This window comes from Erythrolamprus reginae, chromosome 1, assembly GCF_031021105.1.
Source record: "Erythrolamprus reginae isolate rEryReg1 chromosome 1, rEryReg1.hap1, whole genome shotgun sequence".
Classification (NCBI taxonomy): Eukaryota; Metazoa; Chordata; class Lepidosauria; order Squamata; family Dipsadidae; genus Erythrolamprus; species Erythrolamprus reginae.
Genome location: NC_091950.1, coordinates 118,697,370 through 118,718,450, shown reverse-complemented (window position 1 = coordinate 118,718,450; position 21,081 = coordinate 118,697,370). Strand labels below are relative to the sequence as shown.

The following is a 21,081-nucleotide window of genomic DNA, read 5'->3' as shown; positions in this document are numbered from 1 at the left end:
TACAATGAGAGCATACGCGTCAAAGACAAATTCCTTGGGTGTCCAATCACAACTGGCCAATAAAGAATTCTATTCTATTCTATTCTCTTCTATTCCATTCCATCCCAAACCAGGAGGAAATGTATACATTGGATTTATGTAGACAGAATATTCCCACACACTGAAACCGCAATAAAAGTGTATTTCTTAGGTATTTTCGTTCTCAGATAGATAGGATTTAAAAAAAGATGATCCTATTTGATCTAATCCTTGGAAGAAAATAACATATATATTTTGGGTCAGTTTCTTTGAGCTTTGATTTGTTTTTCAATTTATGTTAATCACTTACTATGTTATATTTAATGTAAATCAATGAAACAGACAAGGTGGAGGCTTTCCTTTGAAATAACAGGAGCAAAACAAGTACTGTATGTCCAAAATGTGATTCCCCAAGTTTCAGAAAATAACACTGCAACTTCAGTAAACCTGAACCAATAATAAATCTTAAAATGAGCTTATGTTAGGCATACCAGTGTCTGCCCTATCCTGTTGAATTTTACGAGCTTATCTAAAGTAGCTTTCAGCCTGACACATAAAGTGGTTTTGATCAGAGTGAAAGTTTATTCTACAAAACCCAGATAGCCTTTAGATATTTTTGCGGAATAAGTAATTAACTTTAAAGAGCTTTAGACAAAGAAAAAAAAATTAGGAAGTTTTTATAGAAGCTTTCCTCTGTCCCACTCATTTGAGTCTCTTTAAGAAATAAAATAAATGAAACCAGATGCCTATAATTTAAATACATTTTGAAGATCATTGCCTTAAATGGAGGCTCACAATTAGAAATGTTCTCATATCCATCAAATAATAAGAGTTTGATGCACTATGATAATATATTATAGGTAAACTATAAAATTATAGTTTATATATATAGTTTATAATTTAAAAATTACTTAGTAGGTTTAATAAAACTTTAATTATTATAAAATTGAATTAAAAAAACAGATTATGTCTGAAATGATTTTTTTTGCTTTTCTACTTATGCCTTATTAAAACAGATTTTCCAAACAAATCAATTAGGTTCAATATTCCTCACATACTTCTATAAATAAGAAGTCTGGTTTCTTAAAAATATATATAAATTAACAAAAAAGAATGGAAAGATCTAAAATCCTAAATCCTTAACAGAATAGAATAACAAGGTTGGAAGGGACCCTGGAGGTCTTATAGTTCAACTCCCTGTTCAAGCAGGAGACATTATACCAGTGAAGGCGAACCTTTTTTTCCCATGGGTGCTGAAAGTGAGTGCGTGTGCACTATCGTGCATACATGAGTGCCCACACCCGGTCCTCTGGAGTCCAGAATGGCCCGTTTCCCAACCTCAGGTAGGCCCAGTAGGCTTTCCTGGAGCCCGGAGACCCTGTGTAAGCCGAAAACGCCCTCCCATAGGCTCCATGTCAGCCAAAAATCAACTGGCCAGTATGTACATGCAGGTTAGAGCTGAGCTAGGGCAATAGCTTGTGTGCCATAGGTTCGCCATCACTGCTTTATACCATTCCAGACAAATGGTTGCTTCTTAAAAATTTCCTGTGATGGAACAAGCTGTTCCACTGATTAATTGTTCTCACTATCAGGAAATTTCTCTTTAGTTCTAGGTTGGATCTCTCTTTAACAATCTTCTGCCCTTTGCCTCTTGTCCTGCCCTCTAGGTTGGCGCCCTCTTCTCTGTGACAGTCCCTCAAGTACTGGAAGACAGCTACCCTATTACCCCTAATCTTTCTCTTCTAGACTAGACATACCTAGTTTCCTCAATCATTGATCATATGTGGGTTAAGGTTTCTGTTTCCTTTATTGCTCTTCTCATATTGGGGTGGCATGCAAAGGAGACGAACTCACTTAAGAATATTTTATATCAGTATCTTAGATTTGTTTAATATAATCCTTTGCACGAGTTATATTCTCATGTTTTACTACTCAATTTTAGCATATTATACTGCATTTTAACTTATTATTTATGCAAATTCCCTCTATTTTAGCCAATTTTATTGTATTTTAACCAGTCACAGTTTTATGACGATCAATGTGGTCCTTTTTCTCGCTTTGATATGGTCGATTGACTAATCAAATAAAGTTGATATATTGCTCTTCTCTGTTCTCTTTCTAAGGTCTCAACATCTTTTTTGAATTGGGTGACCAGGATTGGATGAGGTATTCCAAGTCTGGTCTCATTTGTGCCATTAGTATAGAGAGGTACTGTCTCTTCCTGGGATCTTCATGCTGCCTCTCTGTTGATGCAACCTTAGAATGCATTGGTATTTTTGGCAGCTTCAACATACTACTGGCTCATATTCATTTAGCACTCCTACTCCGCTCTCACAGTTACTGCTGGCAAGCCAATTATTGCCTATTCTATACCTGTGCATTTGGTTTTTCTTGCCTATGTGTAGATCCTTACTTTTCTAACCACTGAATTGCACTTTTTTGGATAGGGCCCAATGTTCAAGTCTGTCAAGGTCTTAACAATTTGCAGCATGGTTCTGCTTTAACAATATACTGTGAGTTAAAATATTCATATATTAACAAATTAGACAACAGCACTTAGCAATAGCACTTAGACTTAGATACTGCTTCAGAGTGCTTTACAGCCTCGTCTAAGAGATTTACGGCATATTGCTCCCAACAATCTGGATCCTCATTTTACCCACCTTGGAAGGATGGAAGGCAACCTTGAGCCTGGTGAGAGTCGATCTGCCAAATTGCAGGCAGCTTGCAGGCAGCAGAAGTAGCCTGCAGTACTGCATTCTAACTACTGTGGCACCACGACTCATGAGTACAATATTGGCATAATACTATAATTCATAATTTGAAACTACTTACATATTGTAAAAATGGGCTTTACAAATACACATCCAAATATGGATCACCATTACAATTGTATATCAGAAATAGCAATTGTTATTTCAAGCACAGCTGTTCAGCTTTGACAACATCAGTTTCGCAAAATCCCTTTTAGCAGATAGATGTGAGCTGTAGGAGATACAACTGATTTATCACTGGGAGTCATAGGCTATTACTACCCCAATTCCAGGACAAGACGTTACTTTGTTATGAAACACAGCATTCGGTCAAAATCAATTCATGCCAAGTGGTCACAGCAAACTCTGATTAGTAATATTTAGTTTATTCCTCAAAGAAATGTATAGATTCAGGCTAACATTTGACCTTCATACTTCACATTGAAAGCAATTCTCCTGTGACGGGAACTCTGTCACCCACTCTGTGCTGTTTTGAAAACCAACTGCCTTCACACTTGGTTTCCTACTGTGGGATTTTCTTTCCTGGATTTGATTATTAATGTCCAGTTGCAGTCTACACATCTGTTCTTGCAGGTCACTGATCAGGTTAACCACTGACTAAATAAGAAAGACAGAAAATGACATCTAGAGACAACATGAAATGAAGCCAAGAACATACTTTTTGGGGATATGTAACAATAGGCATTAAGGTGTCCTCTTTTGTTAAATAGTGAAAAAGCATAGGGACCATTCCACAGGACAGATCCTATTAATGCTTAAAACAACGATCAAAACTATTTATTCTTAATCTTAAGAAGCTCAGAGGACAAGTAACATCATCAGAGATAAAATAATAATGCATTGGGAAGACTCAAAAGCCCTTTGGATTGATAAATACTCTTACCTAATTAAGAATGTATATCTGTGATTGATTTCCTCAACATCTGGCTGTGATAGAAACATAGAAACATAGAAGACTGACGGCAGAAAAAGACCTCATGGTCCATCTAGTCTGCCCTTATACTATTTCCTGTATTTTATCTTACAATGTATGTTTATCCCAGGCATGTTTAAATTCAGTTACTGTGGATTTACCAACCACGTCTGCTGGACGTTTGTTCCAAGGATCTACTACTCTTTCAGTAAAATAATATTTTCTCATGTTGCTTTTGATCTTTCCCCCAACTAACTTCAGATTGTGTCCCCTTGTTCTTGTGTTCACTTTCCTATTAAAAACACTTCCCTCCTGAACCTTATTTAACCCTTTAACATATTTAAATGTTTCAATCATGTCCCCCCTTTTCCTTCTATCCTCCAGACTATACAGATTGAGTTCATTAAGTCTTAAGTGATCATATCAAACCAGTCTTTTTCTGCCATATTGTAAAAGGAAGGAACTCTGTCTGAAAAACCTACATTTCTTAAAAGAATATAAAAATGATCAGTAAAAAGAAATTGTGTTACTTATTAAGGCTAGGCAATTCTTTATATTTATCTGGAAATCATGCCTCCAAAAATTTGGAAAGTGAACTTCACACCTATCTGTAATTCATTAAAGCATTTCTGGTTGTTGTTGTTTTTAACAGAATCACACAACTATAGCAAAAAGCATTCCATTGCAGCTTTGTGATACTGGAAACAGAAATGGTTATTTAATGAGTTGCAGATAAATACTATGATTGTGCTATGTTTTGAAGATCTTCCAAAAAGTATCTGAAGCACTGACAGTTCTAATCCTATATTTAAAAACGTATCAAAGGCCTCATAAATCTCAAGCTTTCAAAAAATATACCTAGGAATTTGGCTATTGTGGAATCTTATTAAATAGCAGTGTTTCCTTTGTTGTTTTCATGGCAACAATACAGAGGTATGTTATTACTGGCTTCTTTTGGGATACTGTTTGTTTCTCCAGTCTACCCTACAGCCTGGGATTTCCCATTCAAATGCTTAACCAGCTTTGACTCTGCTTATTCAAAGCCAACTAAGAACAATCAGGTATTGCTACTGTTCTGACAGAATCTTGGTAATTCTTAAAAATCAATTATAAATGCAAGTATTCTTGTGTTGCTATCTATCAGGATCCCTCAATATCTTTCTTTTTAATACCTAGCAGATTTTGTTCAAGAATAATGAATTGAAAGAATATCTTACAAACACATGAAGTTCTTTTTAAATCACAAGGATTCAGTGACAGAGTCATTGGAAACATCCTCTTGAGGACCAACAGATGAAAATAATATCTCAAAATTTAAAGCTACTTCCCAAATGAAAATAGAAGCATCAATAGCCTTTGCAGAATTGATGGAGCCGAGATAGATGAGAAAGTGTGGGTATATTTGCATCAGGTTTAGCATTCCATAACCTCAGTTTATGCTTTAAGATTATGATACATATCAATACACACCACAGAGGCACCATTAAACTGAATTTCATTTTTATACTGTATTTGATGAGTGTCAACTCTTATATTTTCATGTAAAAGATAATCTTAAATAGTGAAACACTAATGCAGCATAGAAAGGTAAAATCTAACTTTATACTGAATAAAATTATTGCTTATGAGTGGCTCTGTGATTATATATAAGTTCACCACCTTAATTTATTTGTTAAAAGTAACAAAAGGCAGGATCTAAATAAATATATTAGTATACATAGACCAATTTTGTATTCATACAAAATTGCATCTTCAAAACATATAAGAAAATCAATTCTAGGCAAGGTATTCAAGAATGAAAATGACAAAAGTCTCAAAGTCCATGGCCAGATTCTGCGCGGCAGCCGCGGGGATTCATCGTAAATGTGTGCCTTCATAGCGAAATATGTACATCTCTTGTATAGTTACGATGGGTCAATCTTGGTTGCTCAGTCAAAAGTCCTGTTTCCTGTTTTTTCCTTTTAATTATTATTAATATTATATTGATGGTCTTTGACCGTAAATAAAAAAATATTATTATTAATATTTTTTCTTACAGTATCAATCAAAAATATTTTCAATTGGAGAGCCCTTAAGTTTTGAGTAGAAATTCTGAAGGTATAATTTTCGAGAGAAAACCCTCTCACTAAGCCAAAATTAAACTGCAGATGGACACAGAAAAACAGGTAATCTTTGACTTATAACTACAGTTAGGAGCAAAATTTCATTTGCAAAGCAAGTCGGCTAAGTGAATTACGGTCTGCTGGATTTTATGACCTTTATTGCCATGGTTGTTAAGCAAACTTCTGCAGCTGTTAAGTGAATCACATGGTTATTAAGCAAATCCGGCTACTCCATTGTTTGCTTTGTTTCTTGGAATCTGGCTGGGAGGGTCACAAATGGCAACCAAATGATCCTGGGATACTGCAACTCTTGTAAATACATGCTGCTTGTCAAGCACCCAAATTATGATCACGTAACTATGGGGATGCCATGAGGGTCATATAAGCAAGGACTGCTCATTAAATCACGTTTCCCAATGCTGTTTTAAGGCTTGAACCATTGTTAAACTGATGGTTGTAAGTTGAGAACTACCTGTATATATTCAGCAATGGGCATTCATTTTCAAACTAGGAGAAATGGGATTCTGACAGGTTCCTTTCACTTAGCTGAAAGCAGATGCTAAATCCTCCCCTGCTTCTATCTCTCAGTCAGGGTGACCCAACAGTCTTCACCACCCAATTTTTGTGTCAGAATTAAGTACAAAAATTACAGCTTTGTTTTTCATGACATTTTGTTGCCATGGGAACCATTTCACAGAGTGTATAAAGCCACATGATTCTGCTACTCCTCTTTCAATCTGTTTCTCTTTATTCTCCTGTCTGGAAAAAACACACACACTATTACATTGGTTTCATCTGGTTTCTACTACCTATGTCACTTATTTTCAGAATTAAAATGGGAACAGCTTCAAGCTGAGTGGGAAGGAAGGGAAAGACACGTCTCTGATTTAAGCCAATCTGTTATTTTTCCCCAGAGCACTGTTTTCTGTGTGTGCCTTTAATGAAATAATAAGAGATAAATCAAGGGAGATAAGCCCAGTTTCATGTATGCAGCAGAAATGTTTATTTTATTCAACTTGGATGCTGTCCCGCTCCAATCAATTTGAGGTGGCTCGCAACTATAAAATAATACAAAGAGAATACAAAAGAATATGAAGAGCAACAGATTAACCAGCTCTTTAAAGGCTTTCCAGAATGAAATAAGTGGTGGGAGTTATATTACATCACAAGCAACTGTGTCCTCTTCGCCGACGATGTAAAACTCTTCAACACCACCGATAACACAACTACTCTCCAAAAAGACCTTGACGCTGTTTCTGAGTGGTCTAACACATGGCAACTCCAAATCTCAACTAGCAAATGCTCTGTCCTACACATTGGGAAGAAGAATCTGAATTGAATAATCAAATTATCACAGATAATCCCCACTCGGTTAAAGACCTTGGTATACTAATAACAAAAGACTTAAGTGCCAAAGCCCACTGTAACAACATAGCCAAGAAGGCTTCAAAAGTTATAAACCTAATCCTACGTAGTTTCTGCTCTGGCAATCTCACACTATTTACCAGAGCTTACAAAACTTTTGCCAGACCCATCCTCGAATACAGCTCATCTGTTTGGAACCCATATCGCATCTCAGACATTAACCACCCTTGAAAATGTCCAAAGATACTTCACCAGAAGAGCCCTTCACTCCTCCACGCACCCTACGAAACTAGACTTTCAATCCTGGGCCTAGAAAGTTTAGAACTAAGACGCCTTAAACAAGATCTAAATATTGCCCACAAGATCATATGCTGCAACGTCCTGCCTGTCGGCGACTACTTCAGCTTCAACCACAACAACACAAGAGCACACAACAGATTTAAACTTAATATTAACCGCTCCAAACTTGACTGTAAAAAATATGACTTCAGTAACCAAGTTGTCAAAGCGTGGAACTCATTAACGGACTCCATAGTGTCATTCCCCAAACCCCCAACACTTTACCCTTAGATTATCTATGGTTGACCTATCCAGATTCCTAAGAGGTCAGTAAGGGGTGAGTACAAGTGCACTAGAGTGCCTTCCGTCCCCTGTCCTATTGCTCTCCTATATCTCATATACCTTTCTTCTATAACTATATCTTTTCTTTTATTCATTCATTGATATGTTCTATTACTATACCTTCTTTTCTATTATTTCTTAGATATATTTTACTATGAATATCTCCTCTATAGCCTTCTTCATGTATTTTACTATGTGTATAGAGATATATACCCACTAAAACCCTCATTGTGTATTGGACAAAATAAATAAATAAATAAATATAGATTTCAGGGGGGCAGGGGCTTATTCTAGAGGACAACACTGCTACACAAAAGGCATGCTTCCAAGACCCACAAAGATGACAACGTTCAATGGAGGGGGCCTACAACTTATGCATTGTGCCAGATCACTGGACAAGCTGAAATATCGAAAGACAGGAGGTCCCATGGATAGGGCCCCCTATTTTTCCTCAAGAAAAAACAACAACAGAAAGCTCCATGACATGTAAACTTCTCGACAGTTTCCTCACTGACTTTGCGAGTGGGAAGCCAGCAAATGGCGGTCATGAAACTATACGACACTGCAACCATTGTAAGTATGAACTGGCTGCCAACTATCTAGATCACACTCATGTGATTATGGGGTTCTGCAATGGCTGGAACTTTGAGGATTAGTTATAAGTACCACTTGTTCACTATCATCACAACAATGAATGGTTACTGAATGTGTTAAGTTGGAGGCCACCCGCCACGGAGATCCCCTTGCCCGAATGGAGGCGGCGGCAGCGACAACCTCGGAGGCTGCAGGCACGCAGTGCTGAGAAGGACCGGCTGTTGGTCCCTTGAAGCTGCCGCCGCCTCCGTTCAGGTGAGGGGATCTCCGCGGGGTCTCTGAAGCCGCCGCCCACCATGGAGATCCCTTCTCCTGAACCGAGGCGGCGGCGGCTTTGAAACTGTCCCCGGGTCATCGTAACGACGAAACGTTGTACATCGGGGACGACGTAACCTGGGGACTACCTGTACCTTGTTTCACTTTCCTTGTTAAGCAACATTCAAGGCCTATGAAAGGCGGATATTAAAGAAAGCAAAATGAAACATCGTTCTGAGCATTAATAACAGTCCTCAAATAAATTATATTGGTATTATAAAATAAAATACAAATATATTGTAATAGTTTCACTAGATCAGATGACTAGTAGGTATAACATGGGCAGTGAAGGACTACTAAATTTTTTACTACCACACTGTGGACATGGCTTATGCAGGATGCCCTGCATTTTCTTTCAACATCTTTCAGTTCAAATTGGGTATTCCAGAGTGGAGCTCCATTTTCACTACCCCACTGCGTCCCCCCAGCCATCTGGGCTGCAGCCAACCCCTGCATGGGAATATGCTATAACTATTTGTGAAGAAAAAACTAGTCACATATGCACATGAATAAAAACAATAAAAGCTTGGATTTTTAGATTTCTAAATGTACAGAAATGATGAAATGTAAATAAAAATGGCCCATTTTTCACAAAAAATGGGACATTTTTGCCATCCCTCAGCACCCAGGAGCTCTCTGTGGGCTTTCCAGACCCTTTGCCCATCAATTTTTGCAAAAAATAAAAATACAAATGGCCGAAAAATGGTCCTTTTCACAAAAATGGGGGTGGTGGGTGGTGGTGTTGCCTTCTAATTATCCCATCTAGCATGACTGCAGAAGGAATCCTGGGAGTTGAAGTCCACTAGTCTTAAAGCTGTCAAGTTTGAAGACCCCTGGATTAGGGATTAGAGGTACAAGGGTCTTCAAACTTGGCAAGTTTAAGACTTGTGGACTTCAACTCCCATTCCTGAGCTAACATGACTGGAGAAGGAATTTTGGGAGTTGAAGTCCACAAGTCTTAAAGCTGTCAAGTTTGAAGTTTGTGAAAAGTGTACATGGTTGTAAAAGGTATAGATGTTTGTAAAAAGTATTCTGCTATACTGGTATTTTATTAAATAATATATTACTATACTATTTGGTTCAGAATACTTTTTTCCTTGTTTTCGTCTAAAATCTAGGTGCGTCTTAAAAAATATAGCAATCTCCTTTCTAATCCTTCTATTGTATGGTTTGGTTTCTCAATGGATACCTTGCAGTGAAGGGCTACCAAAATTTTGCTACTACACTGTGGGCATGGCTTGTGCAGGGTGCTCTGCATTTTCTTTCAACATCTTTCAGGGCAAACTGGGTGCTCTGGGGTGGAGCTCCATTTTTGCTACCCCACTGGGTTCCCACCCCTGCAGTAGTTCACCCCTGATACCTTGGAACTGTTTTGGGAACAACTCCTTGGACCTTTCTCCTTAGCAGTTATAAGTCAATTTCACCAATTTCGGCCTTTAGTATTCCATCAGGTCAACTTTTAAAAAGGAAGACAATGACTTACAGAAAATACACATTTTTAAAGGAAGGTGCTTTTAAACAGGAACTTAAATTATTTGTTTAAATTATGTTAAAAGTTCTTAAAAAAAGATTTTTACCAGTTCGAAACTGTTGCTTACTGTAAATAAATATGAAAAAGATGTGATGCCTCTACATATCATAAGTATTTGTTTATTTAATTCAATTGAGGTACCACTTGATTTCAGCTGATTTTGGGCAGCTCACAATATATTACCATAAAAATCCAATACATACCAAAACAAAATGGGTTGGAGATACACACATACACACTAAGGGGCAGTTTGTAGATAATGTGATCTATAATCAATTAGCATTCTCAGTATTGGCATTTTAGTGACACCCACTGCCTCACTGAGAGAGAATCCAGATTTTAAGGTATTTGGCAACTTTAAGGCATTTGGAAAGAAGGGTCTTAGATCCAAGGGAAAAGTTGCCAAATGCCAAAAAGTGTTTTATTCTCCCACTTTCCCAATGCACATCAGAGAGCTGCGCACCCTCCACCTCCTCAGCAGATTCAGCTTCTCTTTCCACACTGCGCCAGTCACACGTCCCAATTTTGGAATTGGAGCAGGACTGCAGCACTGCCTCCTGAAAACACTTTCCTTTCCTTCTCCAAATGATCAGACAGAGGGTGGTCAGCTTATGCTCCTGGCCTGGAAGAAGTTCATGTGCAGAAACAAGCAAAACTAGCAAAAAAGAGAGCCAAAAACAAGATGGCGGTGCATGTGTTGTGCTGGAAACTCAGCTTCTGCGCACGCGTAGAAGAAAACCCCGGGAAAATATTTAATTTTTTTTTAAAGATGGTGGTGCCCACAGACCAACACCAACTGATCTGATTCAGTAACCTCATTATGACATCATCAGGGAGCCAATACTGGTTCGGGCGAACCGTTTCACACTGGGAGGAACCCATCTCTGCAATGGACGATGTGTCGAAGCATAACAGGAATAATAGAAATAAAGGAATGCTTTTGAAATGATTTGCTTTCCTTAAAGGACTGGATCATGGGAAAATATTAATTGTTCTTTTTAAACTATATCAGGAGTACGTAATACACAACTTTTAGAAACCGTATGGCTACCGGTAGATGGAAGATTGAGTATAACTGTATCAAATCAGAATACGTGAGGCCAAGAATTTGGACTTCCTGTTTTGCAAGGATCATTTTATCTATTTAATCTCCTAATCATCCACCCCAGAGGAGACAAAAATAGCTTGGGTGCCATTTATTTTGGCAGCCTCTCTCTTCCATGTGTTTTTCTGTTAAAAAAGGAAAATCTGCATGTTTTCTCTTCAGCAGAATTTCACCATCCTCTATTGACAAAGGAAAAAAAAACCACAGCAGGAGGAAGAGGAGAGAGCTAAATGCTGCTATTACAAAAACCCCTCTGGAGGGAAAAGAGCAGTTCAAAAATGTGAAAAAATAAATAAAACAAAATGCCAAAATAAAAAAATCCCACAAAAAATAAAGTTAAGAAAAGAACTTGGAATTTACACACTTGGTTAACTTTGACATAAATCTATCTTCCAGATATTGAATTTGATTGAGAAGAAGGAAGATAAAAGACAGCTTAGAAAAATATAGAAAATGTTGTTATCCTCTCTCCCTCTCTCTCTGCTGGAAATGAAGTCTTTACAAAAACTTTCTTGCCCCAGCATAGGAACATGGCAGCAGTCAGCTTTAATAATGTAGAAAGCAATCTGTGCAGAGTTCTGATCATAGCTTCAGGAACCGAATAGATAAACAAATCAGGCTTACCTCAGCTTTGTTCTGCTTCTCTTCATATTTGCTTTGTTCCTTCTCCATTCCAACCAATTTGATTTTCAGATCTGAAACTTCTGCCATTAAATCCAATTTCTGAGTTTCTAGCTGCGTCCGACTTAACAGTTCCTGCAAAAAAAAAAGATGACTTTTCCAGTTATTCAATTGTGAAATAACAAAAATTATCTTTTACCGATCCCTTTTTGATTTTAACAATGAATATGCATCATCATCATCATCATTATTATTATTATTATTATTATTATTAGTAGTAGTAGTAGTATTAATATTATTATTATTAAGGTTTGTCGCATAGTCAGATGTCTAGACTGGATCTGATATTTCTGTCCACTCAGCAAGTCCTTCCCAAGGACCTAGAATAGGAATGTTTGATGGTGTTTAAAGCTATTATTGCAGGATATAAATTATTCCAAGTAAAGCTGTCTTTTGCAATTGACTGACTGGTGGTTTTGTCAGTGCTGATGGTGCTCAAGTGGTGCTCCAGATGTTTTAGAATTGCACCCAGGGTGCCTATTGCTACTCTTTTTGCTTTCTTTTGGTACAATCATTCTGACTCCTATTTGTAGTTACTTATTTTACTACTACTACTACTACTACTACTACTACAACAATTACTTTATTATCCAAGAGTTTTAGCATTTTGTATATGGTTTTCTTAAGCTTGTTTTGAATTATGGAAACAGTCACATTAACATGTAGCACCAGTAAATAAAATAACCCATAGTTGTCAGAACAGAATAAAAATACCAAAAATAAAGGTTTTGTCCTCCAGGAGTTCATCCAGAATACAGAACAAAATTGTTTTATTCTTTTAGGTTTAGAAAATTATATATGAGCGCCTGGATTTTTGAGCAGGAAATAGCAACTCGGGAAAATGTTTGCCCCTTTCCCCTCTTTCTTTCTACAAAGATGACTAGATAGGGCATACTTCAAAAATACAAAGGAATTCTGTGGTTAATGGAGGGAAGGCATGCATTCTATCTCAGAGAGCTTGTGGGAATAGTTAAAGTAAAAACTCTCTAGAAAGATCCATTGAAATCTATAAATTATGTCTGCTCTACAAATTACCATAATCCTGAGGTGGGGGTGGTTTTTTTGGTTGTTTTGTCTTTGAGTGGGATTGTTTAAAACTAGTTTAAAATTCCCACAGCACCCAGGCACCCTGGGTGCAACAATGTTAAAAAGAACCAGAAGATAAATGAGCATTAAGGATTTCAGAAAGTCACATGACAGAATATGGAGATACTATTTCTAACAATGTCATGTCACATTTTTCTCACAGCTAGATCTCTGACCCCATCTTTTCTGGAAGCTGGGAAAATGTGCATTAGTATCAACAAGGGAGCACTAAATAAACACTAACAAAACTTTCTGCAAATAATGTGGCAATAAAATAAAGTCAGTTGAGTAATTATATTCACAGATGCTATAGAATACAGAACAAGAAATAATGGGTTAAATTATAAGGACTTTTCTTTTCAGTTGGAGGACAGAGAAAAATATCCAAACTTTACCAGTTGTTCAAAATTAAATGGTAGTAGACTCTCCTTCACTGAAAGTGCTTAAATAGAAATTTTCACATGTCAATAATGCTACAGTGGAAGATTTCTACCCTGGGCACAGGTTTGGAGCACATGATCCTCAAGGACCTCTTCAACCTTTACATTCCATGAGTAAATGATTGCTAGCATTCAAACTAAAATTTGTCCTAAAATGAAAGGAGGCCTAATAGTGAACACTTCAACTAAATACAGCACAAGTAATTTCTGTCTTATGTTACACTCAATAAACAACTTTTTTTTTGTATGAAAGTTATACCTATTTTTTTAAAAGGAAATAACTGGAGTAATTGAAGACATGCAGAACACTAAAGACAGTAGCAATAGACAAAGTTGTTGATTCCACTCCTTCAAATGGTAGTCTAAGTAAATATTAAATATTACATTTTAGGAAGCAAGTAATGATAGTTTTAATTGTCAAGAAAGAGACAATTATTGCAGGATTATCTAGTCAGTTGTAGGCAAGTTATTATCGAGTCAGTTGTAGGCAAGTTATTTGCAAAAGTAATTCAATAAAAAGACTTCAAAAAGGTTGAGAACAACTATCCAAGAATAACAGGACATTTTCTTGCCTGGAAGAAGATGCTGTGACTGAAATACAATGTCACTTGTTCACGGAACACATCAGTATACAGAATTGTTCTTGTGTTTACTGATTTTGCAGGAGCATTTGACAGTTTCCACTGACAATGATATGAATGGTGCTAGTCCAGAAGGTGTTCCTGCTAAAACCATATGCACCTTGCTTCATATATACAGTGTATAAAGGATGACACAGTTCCTATTAATGACAAAATGTCCAAAGGCTTCCCTGTATATTATTATTGTCATGCTGAGTATTTACAGCCCCAGAGACATTCAGAGACTTTAGAGTTATTTAGTAATTAAATAGTTAACAGTGTGTGTTTTTATTAGCTCCTCCTATTATGATGTAAAATCCTGCCACATCATTCATGTATCATTTCTGTCTTGTTGAGATTCTCCATATTGTCTTTTATATTTTCTGTTAGCTGCCATGATGTAGCACGCATCTCATATGCCACCCAAGGCATTCCTTATATTTTATTGTTTTTGTAATAAAAGAAACTTCATTTGAAACCAGATTCTTTCTTTTAATCCATTGACTCTCAGAAATGATTTATTATGATCCACGGCAGCTGTAATTTATCTCTATTTCTGTCAATTATTACTTATTATTATTTTTTAGATTTGTATGCCACCCCTCTCTCTTGGAATTCAACAATAGGATCAATGCAGTAAAGTGATAGTCTGCTGCTTGGAATGGTATCATATTTGATACAAGATGACTTCATCACACTTCAAATATTATTTTTGCAGGCAATGAAAGATATGCCTATGAAATTACGCTTTATATAGAAGCTCCTGCTTATCTCTATCAATATTGACCAGACCAAAGTATTCACAACCAATGACTCCCAGATTATCACACACTTCAATGATGCTCACTTTTGCAATTGACATACTTTGGCTAATTTCTCCAAGAATATAAAATAATTGCCACAGACAATGTCAACAATCAAATTGGCCATGGCCCCTTTAACCTTCAGAAAGGTGTTTCTAGAGAAAAAGCAGCATAAGGATTGCTGCTGAAATGTACAGTTATCAACAATCAATTATCAATGCACAAGATCTTGGACCTTGCTTCAAATTGATTGGAAGTAGGTTGAAGTTTTCCAAAATTCTACCTTAGCCAAATACAGGTTAAACTCGAAAAATTAGAATATTGTGCAAACGTTCATTTATTTCAGTAATGTAACTTAAAAGGTGAAACTTAATATATGAGATATATTCATAACATGCAAGGCAAGATAGTTCAAGCTATGATTTGTCATAATTGTGATGATTATGGGGTATAGCTCATGAAAACCCCAAATTCCTCATCTTAGAAAATTTCACAGACTGTGGAAACTTTTGCATCTCATTTGGAAACCAAGGTCTAGAGTATGGAGGAAGAATGGAAAGGCACACACCGCAAAATGCTTGAGGCCCAGTATAACGTTTCCACAATCTGTGTTGATTTGGGGAGCCATCTCATCTGCTGGTATTCGTCCACTGTGCTTCATTCAGTACACGGTCAATGCAGCCGTCTACCGGGAGATTTTGGAGCACTCCATGCTTCCATCCGCATACGAGCTTTATGAGGAAGATGACTTAAATTTTCCAGCAGGACTTGTCACCTGCCCTCACTGCCCAAAGCACCAAAACCTACTTCAATGATCATGGGATTACTGTCCTTGATTGGCCAGCAAATTCGCCTGACCTGAACTCCATAGAGAATCTATGGGACATTGCCAAGAGAAAGATGAGAGACATGACACGGAACAGTGCAGAAGAAGAGTAAAAATACAAAATGAAACAATTAAAGAATGGTTCTGCAACCAATTTATGCTAGTTGATAAAATTCAGAAATATAACTACTGCATGACCCCTGCCAACTTTCTCATCAACAACTCAGGAAATCACACCCGGGATTGAGCTCCAAAAAAACAAAAACAAAAAACAAATAGCTAAAACATATAGAAATCCCTGGAAACAGGACCACAAAAAATAATAACAAAACAAAAACTGGAGGAATATGCTATGTGACATCAGCAAACCCATAGTATTAACTGATTGCTGTCGATGACTATTAGATATAAACATAGGATTTTTAACATGAAGATCAGATAATGAATGCAAACAGACATCTGAAAGGCATGTAGCAAAATGTCAGAGAAATAGACATGAGGTTTTTGAACACCACATTTGAAAAAGCTATACAGTATAAACTATAATAAGCTATGTTCAACAAATAGTATGGAGGCAGTTTTCCATTGGTACTATATTATATATAAATACATCATATTTCAGCTGAATGTATGAATGTATGTTCTGATATGATGTGTGTGTGTGTGTGTATTCAAAGCAGCACGAAACTAACAACTTCAGCCTGATTATGGTGAATGTGATTTCACCGAAATGTCGCATAGACATTCAAAATATTACATGGGGTAAAACACGAACTCAGAACAATCTACACACACACACACACATCATATCAGAACATCCATACTATCCTATACATTTATGAACTACAATTACATCCTCTCAAGGTTTGTTTTATATATTTATTTAATCCAGGTTATATTTCGGTGAGGCCATCTTAAACATTAACCAGATGACACTTGTGGCCCAGAAAATATACTGAACTGAAAATTATTTGAAGTGGAGCTTAAAGAAATCACCATAGTACAGTTGCTAACATGTGGAAGTAATTACTTCTATTTTCAAGCAGATGCTTACGTTGACCAATTCTCTAGTGGAATATGGCCCACTTTGCTATGTGGAAATTACAGAGTATTCCAGCAGTATGGTGCAATTGGAAGACAGCTTAAATAAATATGGAGTTGTAAGAAGTAAAAGTACAGCAGAGTTGTTACTTTTGAAGTGAAAATACAATATATGCCATCTGAACTCTATAGAAACTCCAATATGAATGGCAAAGAACTCAGAGTAGAGCCATAGAAAATAATACACACACACATATATTATTTACAGCATTATGCTTCCATCTAAACTATTGTTTTATTTATATTAATATGCATATCTTTATTATCAATTAAAGCAGCTTCCACCAAAAAATGGTTTCATAAAAATCAATCTAAATGGCATGATTGAAAAAGATATGATTCATGCACTCATCAATCACTCATATTTCTCAAACGTAATTCTATAAATGAGCACTAAATATTATTTTCAAGTTAAGATTGAGTTTTAAACTAAGGATCTTCCATGAGATTATTTGCATTTTATATGATTTGTAAGTAGTACATTTCAAAACTTCATGTGAAATACATTGAACAAATATATGAATACTACAGAAACAGCAGTAATAATATGGTATGTTAAATACTATAGAAAGTATAGAACAGCAGCATAGATTCATACTGTGACTGTAAGTTGCAAAACAGCACAGTTTTTGAAATATTTAGTTGATTTAAAATATCAAAATCTGGAAAATGCAGTTTGAAAATGCAGCAAAATCCCCAACTATCAGGTTTTAAGAATTTAGAAGACAGAAACAAAGCAGAAAACTTTATACTGTAATGGAACAGTCCAAAACAATATATATGCTTTATTAAAATATATATTGTTGAAAGTACAAACTATTCTGTTTCATCTCTTCATGAAAGAAGTTTGGAAAGATGAATCCTACCTGTTTTGCAAAATTCAGCAAGAATCACCATTGTGTGAAGGCTGCACTTTACAAGAACCATGTGTCAGCTGTAGAAGGGATGGGATACTCATTTAACTCAAACACAGAAAAACCTGACTGTGTTATTACACAGTAACAGATACTGGCCTGCAGCCTTCCTCTTCACTGTTTAAAACATTGCAAATGTAAGGAAAAGGAGGAAGCCCAAACTTGCCAGAGCAAATCGCTTCAACACATAGGCTTATGCATTTAGACTCAACACTAATTCTAGACATAACTCAAAAAAGCTAAAACAGGAACGTTTTTTAGGGATGAGTGTGAGCTTTAAAAGACTAAAAACCTTCTGTGCCATTTCAGCAATTATGACTAGCCATTATAATATCCGTATCACATCAACAACGAATGCCTTTTTTGTTATGTTTTTTTGAGATCTGAAAACTGAAAGGGGGGAGGGGTGATCTTGTTGTCATGTCAGTAAAAATGACTTTGTGACACAATCCAGCTGAGCTTGGCTAGACTTGTATGAGAGATAATCAGGAAGCTCAGGGCTAAAGGCCAGACTGGGAAACTGAAAAATGTCCTGGAAAAGGGAAATAGTTTAGGAATAAAAGGGCAGCTTCAGAGGTTCCAAGCAAAGCTGTGAAACTGAGCATATGTCCCTTGAAGAATGTACATGACAGAAAATAGCCAAGCTGTGCAATGCAACACATAAACCTAAGGAATGCACGCTAGAGCTGCATAAGACATAAATAAGAATGGGGTCAAGTGGGGCTACACTTTATCCCAGACATCAGTTCCCGCTGTACATTTATTTATTTATTTTATTTATTTATTTTGTCCAATACATAATACACATTGAAAAGAATAGATATGTAATAATATAAATAAAGAAAAGAATAGAAGAAAAAATATAAAAGTACAGGTGAACATATTTGAAAGGAAGAAAAGATAAATGAGATAAGGAGAGACAATTGGACAGGGGACGGAAGGCACACTGGTGCACTTATGCAAGCCCCTTACCGACCTCTAAGGAACCTGGAGAGGTCTAAGGGAACCCAGAGATAGTCTAAGGGAAAAATGTTGGGGGTATATTTTCTCTCAATGTTTGACTGTTGATCATTTTGTCATAAAATTCACATTGGGGCAAAAGACAAAGATAAATAAAAGACATTTACAACATTCACTGTATGGATTGCAATGGGCAAAAGACTCGCAGAGTCTATCCATGAATAGCAACTAGCAGAAAGAAGATATGATGAAAAATCCATAATCACACAACACACAGAAACACAGACTTAACTATAGTTTCAACCAGGGGTGGGCTTCAAAAAATTTAGGAAGGGGTTCTCTGCCTGGTTGATGAGTGGGCATGGCCATGTTGGGCCTGGTACCATAGCAGGGGATGCGAGTTTGCCATCTTCGGGCTCCGGAGGGCGAAAATGGCCTCCCAAGGCTCTGGATGCATTACACTTTTCACTCTCCGTGAGTCTCCATGCGCCCCCTGAGAGGTGTTTGGATGGGAGGAGCCAGCCAGGAATAGGATTTGGTTCTCTGTAATGCCCATAATCTTAGCTAGAGGTTCTCCCGAATTTGTCTGAATCCCCAGCAGCCCAGCCCTGGTTTCAGCTGGGGAACTGTAAGTATCCAGGGCCAAATTAAATCCAAAAATATAGGGGATTCTGGAAAGCCTGGCATTTAGACAAGTCAGCCATCAATAAACACTAAGAAATAAACCATTTTTACACCCCCTTCAAAAGAGACACACAAAAAAGCTATTAATTGTAGGGATTGTGTAAGCCAAATATTAGCTATGCTTTAGGATATACGCAGAGACAGTTATCTGAAAAAGCATGGTGAAGATTTGCCCAGAGACAGTGAGTCATACAATGGCCATGAACTTTTCACACAGTAAGAAAAAACCCTCAACAGCACTCCTGGCACGAGATAGGACACTGGCAGTGTGATTGGCTGGCAACTCAGCTACCGATAGGTGCATAAAGTGAGAATTTAGTAGCCTATCATAAGCTGTAGATGATACCTTTTATAACCAATTAGAAGCTTAATAGAAATAGCCAATAAACAGTTAGGTGCTCAGAAGCCTTGTTTTTGCATATAGAAATAGCCTATGATAAGTTGTGTATTCAAAAGTTTTATTATTAGCCTATAGATTTGAAAAACCTTATATTTGTAGCCTATAAGAAACGTATATTAGGAGAAATTAGACTTGTATTTAGCCAATAGAAAATTACTAGCTGAAACCCCTTCATTTGCATATGAAGGGTATAAAAAGCACACCTGTAAACAATAAAGCTTTGTCACTTTACCCAGACCATTGACTCCGTGTTTCATTGGTAAGCACTAGTAATGGTTTCAGGATCGGGCCTCGTAAAGTGAACCATCACAGGGTTGTCGAGACCCCCGTCCAGCGGGGATCGCGTCTCGTCAATTAATAAGTATTAATGTCCTAGAAACTGAACTTTGAATTATTAAATGTTAAAAATGTGAAATACAAAGATTAACAGTAAGATGTGAGAGGATTTTTTTTTCAACCAGAAGATGAAGCAAGTTCTTCTAAGGAGGCCTCCTCTGGTTTCCCTGACAAAATAATGGCACCCAATGAGTGGAATACTCTCTCCAGAGAGGCTCATCACTAGCCTCCAGAGAGGCTCCCCCGGGTATGTACAATTTATGAATGGTATGTCTGTATGTATGTGTGTTTAGAAAATGGGGTCTTTTAAATATTTTTAAACAGTAATTTAGATTTGTTGTAAATTGTTTTCACTTTGTTGTTAGCCGCCCCGAGTCTGCGGAGAGGGGCGGCATACAAATCTAAATAATAAAATAAAATAAATAAATAAATCCTTTTGGTGACAGGTGAAGATCTTTTCATTTGCTGCCTTTTGCAATTGTATTATAATTCATATTGTTTTAGATTTTTGACAACCATCAGTTTGTATGGGATCTTTATTTATGTTTTAATTGTATTTTATTGTACACTACCTTGAGAGCTTTAGCTATTGGTAGTTTAAAGGTTTAAATAAATATACATATAAATAGTCCAAGGATGGTGCTACAAAATCATTGTTTTTTCCTATATGATTGGCTGTGTTCACTTGGTGGACAGGTCTGTTCAAAGTATAAAAACACATCCTTTTTTACTTGGAATATATAAACATTTATTTACAGTGGAGGGGCTAAAAGGAAAAAAGAAAATGGAATTTATAGGTGGATTGGTTAATGATACATAGGTTTCAACCCAGAAGCAGCATATTTCAGACTGAAAAGAGACAGTAGTGAACATTTGGCAGGTTTTTTAAAAA

At 36.7% G+C, this 21,081-nt stretch overlaps 1 protein-coding gene across 22 annotated transcripts in view; it reads right to left on the bottom strand.

The window, feature by feature from the left end:
• The window catches only part of PPFIBP2 (PPFIA binding protein 2), a 159,898-nt gene that overhangs the window by 41,593 nt on the left and 97,224 nt on the right, over positions 1–21,081 (bottom strand). For all 22 annotated transcript variants that reach the window (XM_070762494.1, XM_070762528.1, XM_070762537.1 and 19 more), the window contains one exon: positions 11,963–12,094. In XM_070762494.1, coding sequence (XP_070618595.1) covers positions 11,963–12,094 — 132 coding nt within the window. The remainder of the gene's footprint in view (positions 1–11,962; positions 12,095–21,081) is intronic.